Here is a 9,975-nt window from a genome sequence, read left to right on the forward strand (position 1 = left end):
ATACAATTGGGTAAACTGGCAGTGGGTGGGTTTCACAAACCAAAACAGAGACCGACATTCTGGCCCGGAACGCACATTTTCAAAGGAGAATAACTGACTGTAGCATTGTTTTTCAGATAAACAAGTATGTTAACTTAGCACGTTTCTTAAATATCTGCAAACATATTATGGTATTTTTATGCTTTAGTAGAGTCAAAAACGTACATACAGCACCTTTAATGTCAGGATATTTATATCCATATCATTTGTGGTGATATGGATAAATATTATATCCATCACTTTTAAATTCTTGTTTAAAGTGGGTTCAAAAGTCTGAATCTACACTGAAAATATGATTAAAAACACTGAATTTAAATGTGGGAGAAGTAGTGACTTATATGTTTTAAATATTATTCTGCACTATTTGTAGGTCACCAATCAAATCAGAAAATATATGACATTGTTCATGATCTCCATTTTTACAAATGGTCCGAGATTTTCATTGAAACACAAGATGTTCTAAAATCATCAGGTTCTACACCAAGAATCTAAAGTTCAAAGGTTCAAGTCATTCAAATAGGACATACTAATTCATGTCCATTCTATTCACTCAAATTAAGCTTATAAAATAATTTGGAATGAAAAAATGGGTAAAAATGCTACTTTTGCACCCCACTGTATTGGTATCAGCCACTGAAAAATCCATACGAGCCGATCACTAGTGGAGCTATGAGATCACGTCAGATTCCATTAGACATAAAAACTGCTCTGCACAATTATGAAAAGCCATGAATGAAAAATACTCAGGGTCTTAAATGGCCATCATGACCGCCGAACATAAAGGCTTTATTTCTGCTAATTAATTTACAGCTTCACTAATCTCATTTCAAATGCCACAGGAGGACAGTGATGGGTTTTATTTCTGTGAGCGGCTGGACCGGACGCCTCCAATAAGAAATGTTACATTTTGTCTTACAAAAAAACAAAAAAAACAAAGTTAAATTAATTTCCATATTTATGTAAACAAAATGAAAATGAATAAAATATTGGCTAGTGAAAATAATCCTTCCTCTTTCTAGTGAGGCAGCTCTAATCCTCTCAGAGGAACGGTGTAATGCCCACAGGAAATCTCCCGCAATCAGTAATGACTTTCTTCGTAATTAGTTGGGCTTCTGTGTTCCTGCAGTGTGAATTCAAATGCTGTGTTTCTCCAAGAAGCCAGTCTCCGTGTGGAGAGCTTCCTCACGCTTGATTGATGATTTCATGACATTACATTTGGTCTGTGGCACAGCATGCATCTGAAGCCTGCTGCAGTGGGTCAAGGGACAGGAGACACACAGTGTCCTCTGAGCTTTGGAGATTCTTTGTCCAGCTGGCTGAGGGCACAGGCACAAGAGTCTGGTGTGTGTGCTTCTTTAGACCTCTCTGGCATGAATAATGTATGAAACTCTGATGGGGCGGCAGATGAGATCATCTCTCGCTCTACGCTGATTAAAAAGATGTTATGTGTGACACTGTCTCTCTATATATGTTGAAGACTTTTCAGTGAAATCACAAACCAAAATGTAAAAAAAAAAGCGTGTTCCTGACCTACAGGTTACGTCTGAAACAGTGGAAGTTTTCAGGATGAAATGATCAAAAACAATTGAGCACTTGAATGATTCCCTTAATAATTACATAATATTATTAATTACATATAATATATTAAAATATTAAATGATTTTAAAATAAATATATAAATATTAAACTGTTATAAAAGTTTTTACTTTGGGGCCAGTACGTTTTTTTTTTTTTTTTATGTTTGGAAGTCTGTTATCAAGTAAAAATGGTAATATTGTAAAATATTACTGTTTTCTATTTTAATATATTTTAAAATGTATTTATTCCTACAGTCTTCAGTGTCAAATGATTCTTCAGAAATCATTCTAATATGCTGACTTGGAGTTTAAAAAGTGCACCAAAACATATGCATTCATTTAATAAAAATAGATAAAATAACTAAAAAAGTTCATTTTAATCAAATACAAATACTGTATCACAATTTAATTATTATTCATAAGCTAATCATAAGCAATTCATAAGCACCATTTTTTTAAACAAAGTAATGTAAAAGTAAAAGTATACAGAAAAAAACATGAATTTTAAATTACTACATGTGCATATGATTTTGGGTGGTTTTAGAGCACAAGCTCTCAATATGTCACAACGTGCCTCAGTTGCTATTTCCATATGATCACGCGTTTAAGCAAAAACACATTAATTTATCATGCTGCTTTGCATGCATACGTGATGAACATGTGTTCGCATGTGAAATTCATGTGGTTTTTCCGTGAAGGCATCAGGAGAAAAACATCGGGAGAGTGAAAGAATGAGATTCTGAGAAAGAAAACCAGTTTCTGGTCTATGTGCATGTGTGTGTGTCAGCTCTCACCTGTAATGAGTGACAGGGGGATTCGCTTTAGCGGCACAGTGGAACTTGACCAGATTGCCTTCCAGAACAGGCTGCGGTTCCACAGAGAGGTTCACCAGTGGGAAATCTGGAGGAGCAGAGAGGGTCGGTCATCTTCATCTTTCCCGCAAAACACTCATTAATAAACACTCGTCAGAAAGATTAATTGCGGATTAAAGAACAAACTAAAAATACTCTAAAAAGTGGGAACGGCTTGATTATTCTTTTTCTCGGTAATGGGAGCTACTTTGCATTAAGATTAATTGGCGCTGTAACTTGCCTTCTAATTGCTGAATTAGAATTTAAACAACTTTTAAAATGAGCATGATTAAAGAGAGTTTTTGGTGAAATGAACAAATAGATTGATTACACGAATTAAACAAACAGCAGCCAAATTCACATTAAGCAAAAGCGGTATTTACCATCAGACTTTTTATCGAGCCATTTCAGACGACAATTACATTTTATTTAGTTGAGTTTAATGCAGTGCTGGAATTCTCGTTAAAAACGGTTTTCAATTAAAACAAAAGAAAGTTTGAAATATGCTTGAAATTTATAGGTTGGATCAAGGCTATCCCACTTCGCTAGAGTTGGCTTCCGTTCACTCCTTCCAAATTACACACACCCAAACCCGAAGAGACAGACAGGACTGACAGCAGATAGACAGGAAGTGACAGCGGACAGACAGGCGCTGACACTCTCGAGGCTGAAGGAACTGTCTGTGAAAGCATGATTGTGCCGTGTGTTTGTTTGGACACAGGGCATGTTGGACATTAACTAGGCCAGCGGTAGAAACATCAGCGACATACCGACAATTCACAGCGATTCCAGACAGCAGTGGTTCTCCCTGCTGTTTTCCCCCCCAAAATCCTGAAACTTTAATATGGGAAAAGCTTCTACAATCTGCCCCAGTCCTGTCAAAGCGCAGTGGACAGATCTGTCACCTCCCACAGGTCTGAATGTGATTAGAGGCCTCTGGAAAGCCCATACACAGCGCTGGGTCTGATTTCTCATTAGCAATCTGCTCCCGTCACTCACCCAACGTATTTGTACCTGGAACAGATGTTTCATTCATAATGCCTTATGGCGTGGGAATAGTCATTTAAAACTAACCTGCAGCCTTTCTGCAAAACACTGAAAGGAAGAAGCAGCACATTTAAACGTATTAGAGAAACAACAACAGCGATACAGCGCGAGTGGTTAGCAAATGAGAAATGGACTACTTGCCCAAACTTCATCCATGTTTTACTTATTACGCCTCAGACATTTCTGTTCAGTGCACCTTGTAAGTTACTCAGGAGAATGCAGATTATTACTACTTTTAAGGGCTGTCAGTTGATTAAAACAATTGAACCAGCCGAAATGTTAAATTGTATTTTCCAAGGGTGGATTCTGAAAATAAATAAATAAATAAATGTTAATAAATAAAAAGGTGTTTCCCACCTAACCTCCAGCAGTCCAATGTTCATCTTCTCATTAACAGTGTTGCTTTACTTACTGGTCATTATAAAAATAAAAATAAAATGATTTTTCAAAGTTGTAAACAAAACAAAGATTACAAGAAAATAATATTTTTAAATTCTTTTTACTGTTCTTCAAAATATCACATTTAATTATGTTACTTACACAATTAATTTTTTTGTAATTAATTGTGAAATTGATTAGTAATTTCTGAGTTAAAATTTTTCTACACCAACTTTTTTTCTCTGTGTACATTTTGATGTCCATTTTTAAATGAATTTTACTGATAAACAAGTTTTTAATGTGTGCATTGGTGCTCTTATTCCAGTCTTTTAAAATGAATGTTAAATACATGTATCAAGCTACAAATACGTAATTAATCCTAAACAATAACATGTAGACAGTGCTATTACTTAAGGCTGGAATGCACTACACAACTTTTATACAGATTTCTGCCCAAATTTGCAGGTTCTGACAAGTTGACGCTAGTTGCGGAAAGTCAGAGCCAGTTTGCAGATTTTGAACAGTCTGAATGAACAGATTTCACTGAAAATCATGATTCCATCAGGAAACACGTTTGCAAACATGTTTGATATTTGAGCTGGTTTTAGAAAACACATTGCTTCCATTTGTCAGATATCTCCTAGCTATGTCTTTGCGTGAATTTGTTGTGTTCAGAATGACTTGGAAGTCTGGTAGCGTGTGATCGTCAGTTGTTTATGCAAAGTTTTAATCTGAATGCTTTTACAAAGCCAGCAATTGTATAATACAATAATCTTGTATAATCCAGTCTTTACAATATAAATTAAGAATTTTGGCATAAACATGTAATTTACATGTAGTGAACCTGTCAATTAAAAAATGACACTGTATAGTGATTAAAAATTCAATACATATAAATAAAGGTTAGTTCTGATCCTATACAATCTTCTTGCTGACACTCATTTTAAGTGGCATTTAGAGCAAATCTAACAAGCTGCAATATTTGAAAATGAAATTACGTCACGAGGCTCAGTGCAATTAGTCCACATGAGTTTCTTCGAAAACATACCTGGTCCTCAGCTAGTACAGAATCAACATTGATTTGTGGTCATTCATATTAAATGAAGTTTGCGCTGGACTGAGAAATCACTAGGATATTTAGGGAGGTTTCTAGGTTTCTATAAATCTGAAAAAGAGTCACATGCAAATATGCAACCAAAACCTCCACGTCCTCTAAACAGAGAGGCCTGCATCTATTTTGGATGGAGGACTCGAGGGGGGATGCGAGTGAGTGTTTCCTTGAGCTTGATAAAGCACCTCTTGTCGGTTTCCTTTGTGTGGAGTGAGTGCGTTCACCCGACAGGAGCTCACGAGAGGCCTCCAGACACGGCTCCATGTGCACATGTGGTCAATAATTATTCCTAACAAACAGCATTGTTTCAAAACCACTCTTATTTACAAGGCAATTACCTTGAGAAGCGGAGAGCCGCTCTCCTGGGTGCTAATTCTTAAACGAACCAGTGCGCCGAGGTCCACGAGCTAACGGCGTGAAAGAACTTCACGCCACGTTCGAGCAAAGGGTCAGACGACATTATCGGCGGCACTTGCTGTGAAGAATATTAGCCGCCTTTACGATAAAGCCAAATCTCTTTTGAGTCGTAAGAGGGAGGAAAACCGAAAGGGGATAAAGTGAAGTGTGGACGCGGATTGATGTGGGCTGCTAGCTTTGAGAACGCTTTAATGAAATATGAAACGTGTTGTTTAATGGGGAAGTTTTAATTACTGAATGTGGTTCAGAGGCATTGATGACCTTTAAAGAGAGAGAACATGTGAATGGAAGAAGGAGAGTGTTGGAGATGTGAATGTCAACACGTTGCAGATTAATTTGTGCATCTAGCCTACGAAGATTGGTAGAGTCCAGAGATCCTTATCGAATGGTGTTGTGAGAAGAGGAACCACCAAGATACTTCTCAAAATTTCCATTACTCACCATCGTCAAGTCATTTTTTTTAAACGTCCGCTTCCATGGAAATAATCAATGGAATCTAGAATAGTCTCGAAAAGGGTGTCAGACTAATTAAAAAGTAGCACCCATATCAGTGAGGAATGATACAAGCCCTTAACTCTGGAAGACCATTGGAAGACCATCTGCTCAGGGTCAAACTGATTAAAGAAGTGCACAGAGAAAGAAATGGTTTCCCTGCTGAACAGATCGGCTAAAACCGCTCTGAATTTACAAAGTGGACCTGGTTGGTTTATTCTGGTTTGATGCTGGTACAGCTGATTTCATGAAGAATTCCATATGGCACATTTAGTCCACCTAATACCTGATAGCATTTCTGGTGCCTGAAAGAACTTTTAGTTCTCAGTGAATTAATAGAAATTCCACAAAATTACTATATTATGTGCACTGTCCATCATATTACTACCATTAACGTGTTAAATTACGTCTCAATTTTCAATTTATTTTTACTGTATAAATATATACATATATATAACATATATATTACTTGCTGCTAGGAAGGAATATTTCGTTTTCTGCCTATTTGTACGTTATATTTTTGTTTGCGTTTGTATTTTTGATTGCACTTTCTGGTAATTAGAATAATTGCCCTCGGCTAAGAAGGAGCGCGTGTAATTTAATTGCTCCCTTCCTCATACACACACACACACACACACACACATACATACATAAAGACAGCTACAAAATACAAAAGGGTTTTGTGGCTCACTATGATCCAGATCATTGTTGTTCAGAAGGACGACCCAAGTGGTCATAGAGCAATGGTTGTGATTCACAGCAGGGTCAGTATAGATGAAGCTGTTTCTGCAGGAACCCTGATAAATAGGGCAGTGCTTTCACAGCCAAGAGCTTATACAGTATATGATTAGGAGCAAATGTTTTCTGTTTGGTATGAAGAGAAGGGCCAGAGTATAGCAGAAATGTGAAAAGCAACACGCTTATTTAGGTCACTGGTGACTCATGTACCCACAGATCAGCATTGTTTATTAGTGGTACACTTTAGGCGGAATGCAAAAACTTCAGACGAAATGAAATCTAAACATTCTTCCATTCCACTGATGAACTCTTGCAACTCTTTCACGTCACTGTATTAGATCAGGCCAGCGCACTATATATCTGTTGTTGTTGGGCAATTACCTACAGAGATGGATAAATTGAAAAAACAGCATGTGAGATATAATGAAAGCGTTTTCAGTAAATAATCTCTGTAAACAGTGGAAAACAACTTTTGCCAGCTCTTCAAACTCTGCCACAAAACACATTTTCTTCATCGCACCTCACTTAACAGCTGTCTTTTATAAATATTGATGACATGAAGCGTCAGGAAACGCTCCTGGTGCCGGTTGAAGCTCCCCATGGGCCGCTGTGGCCCAAAGGTTCTAGCACCTCTCTGCTCTGTCATCACTTATTTACCCAGCACATGCTCTTCCAGTGTGTGGCCTACAGCAGGGTCTCCACTTCACTGAACTGCTTCCTCGCGTTAGACCTGCCACATCTCAAAAGCCAGAGCGCATGGGCTCAGGTTAGACACGGCGTAAATTATTCTGATAAAGATGGCTAAAGGGAAGTTAAAGTGAGCCTTCATGAATCGTGAGCTAAATGAATCTTGACAGTAGCAGTTAGCTTATTTGTGGCAATTTCACTGACTTACACATGCACTACCAATCAAAAGTGTGGAATAATGTTTTTAAAAGATGTTTCTTATGCTTAAGGTTAAATTTATTTCAATACAGTACAAATGTCTTGGGTTACGCATGTAACCATGGTTCCCCGAGAGGGAACGAGACGCTGCGCCCCCTATGGGGCACATTGGGGAATACAGCCTGCATGACCGGTGTCTGAAGCGCGTGTGAAACAATGCCAATCTATTGGTCCACCTGGCCCATGACGTCATAGGCGGGGTGCCCGGAAGTATAAAAGCGTCATCCAATTAGCTGTCTGAAGGAGACGTAAACAGGCAGACCGAAGGCATGGCAAGGGGGCGCAGTGTCTCATTCCCTCTCGGGGAACCATGGTTACATGCGTAACCTGAGATGTTCCCCTTCTAGGGAACTCCACGCTGCGCCCCCTAGGGGGCACATTGGGGAACGAAATCCAACCAAGCCGTGCCGAGGCGCATGCCTGTCCACCTGGTGTGAGAGCACCAAGAAAGCGACAAACATACACCAAGCCTTTCCTCAGAAAGGGGCCATGCCACTGATGCCACGGGCCGCTCATGCAACTTGGCAGAAATGGGGGAACCCAATTAGATCAAGGGGAACATCCCACCCAAGTAGGAACACAGCTATCCTCAGATAGCTATGCTATGTGAACAATATTAGCCTGGATACAGAAGACCACTGAAGAGGCTAAATAGAAAGCCTCTAAAGAAGCTGAAAAAATTGCTACTTAAATCACGGAGGAGAAATAGCTGCTGAGCTAGAACATAGCTATCCTCAGATAGCTATATAATGAGGGTCTTATGAAGGCTTGTAGACCAGGGGCCGGTTGCTTAAAAGGTTTAGACTAGTCTTAAAAGTTAGTCAGCTAATTTTTTCTTTAAGGCAGCTCATATTTTTTTTTATTTACTTAAATAAAAATGTAGATTAGTCTAAGTTGAATCCAAAAAATAAGACTGATTACCCTTTGGTTAACTGCTAGTTGGTCAGACTAGTACTTAAGACACTGTCTTAACATAGAGGCTAAGTTTATGCAACTGGGCCCAGAAAACAATACACAGCTAGCCTAGATAGCCAGGCGAGACCTTCCTGCAGAACTGCCCAGACCACAGAGAGTGGGATATCTACTTACAACTCTAGCAGGAGAGACAGCATTGTCTAGGCAAGGGCTCAGGAGACTGCTACTTAAAAACCCAAAGAAGAAGAGCAATCACAGAGCTAGCACATAGAAATCCTCAGATAGCTATGTACTCAGGAAGGGGCTACCAGAAGCGGGACCGACCGAACTACCCAGACTACAGAGAGTGGGCTATCTACTTAAACCCAAGAGGGTAGACAGCACTGTCTAGGTAAAGGCTCAAGAGGTGGCTCTACTTAATCTCTAAGCAGGGCCCGAGCTAGCAGACAGCTATCCTCAGATAACTATCTTTTCTCCAGGAAAGGGGACCACTGCAATTGCAGCAAGGGACAGCACTGCTACCAAACAGCTATCCTCAGACAGCTATGGTCTGGAAAGGGTTAATTGCAGGTAAAAACACAGCCAGCCTCAGATGGCTGTATTTTAGGTAAAAAAATCTTGCCACAACAGGGCTGGAATATAACCATCCTCAGATGGCTATAATACACGGGTCCCCAAACCGGGTCAGTCCCATAGGCTAGCGAACCATTGTGTTATTGGCCGGAAACTCACAAAAGGGACACTCAGACTATCAGTAAATGATTCCCTCAGAGCGAACACATAAAACATCATTAGTCCAGAAACAGAGCCTGATAAAAGCAATGGCCAGCAACACATGGGTAGGATAATGATGATCAGGAAGAGCCAGCCTCGGGATGTGGAAGATGGCCGCGCCTTTTATCTAGCACGTTCCTGAGATCCTTGGCTTCCCTTGCTGACTCCTAATGGGAGGTGGGGAGCAGTTAGAGACGCATGACTTTTGATCTTGTCTATGAGCCTCAGCTCTAGACCGATCATCCCCCCCTTAGAAGAGGATTTGGAGCGCCAAGGAATAAATTTCCTGAAAGCAGCCGATTGTGCTTTCGCCTCCCTGAACTTCTCCACAACCGCCTCGACGGAAGTCCCAAAAAGCCCGGTCGGCGAAAGCGGAGCGTCAAGGAGAAAGTATTTTTCTTTCTTCCGAAGGCCGCAAGGTTGATCCACAGATGTCTCTCCGTAGCCACCATCACCGCCATTGAACAGCCAATGGCAGCAGCAGTTTGCTTGGTGGCGCGGAGAGCCAAATCTGTGGTGCAGCGTAGCTCTTCGACCGCCTCAGGTGACAAATCTCTGCCCTTATCCAAATCCTTCAGCAAGTCAGCCTGATAGGCTTGTAACATCGCCATGGTGTGCAAAACACCACCAGCCTGACCCGCTGCCACATACGCCCTGCCATTCAGGCACGAGGTGGTCTGAAGGGCTACTG

At 40.1% G+C, this 9,975-nt stretch overlaps 1 protein-coding gene across 1 annotated transcript in view; it reads right to left on the reverse strand.

The window, feature by feature from the left end:
- LOC107758686 (kin of IRRE-like protein 3) overlaps positions 1 to 9,975 on the reverse strand; it is a 155,702-nt gene that overhangs the window by 24,931 nt on the left and 120,796 nt on the right. The window contains exon 6 of the mRNA XM_016576485.1: positions 2,411 to 2,516. Within this exon, the coding sequence (XP_016431971.1) occupies positions 2,411 to 2,516 (106 nt within the window). The remainder of the gene's footprint in view (positions 1 to 2,410; positions 2,517 to 9,975) is intronic.

Source organism: Sinocyclocheilus rhinocerous, unplaced genomic scaffold (assembly GCF_001515625.1).
Source record: "Sinocyclocheilus rhinocerous isolate Xijiao unplaced genomic scaffold, SAMN03320098_v1.1 scaffold623, whole genome shotgun sequence".
Classification (NCBI taxonomy): domain Eukaryota; kingdom Metazoa; phylum Chordata; class Actinopteri; order Cypriniformes; family Cyprinidae; genus Sinocyclocheilus; species Sinocyclocheilus rhinocerous.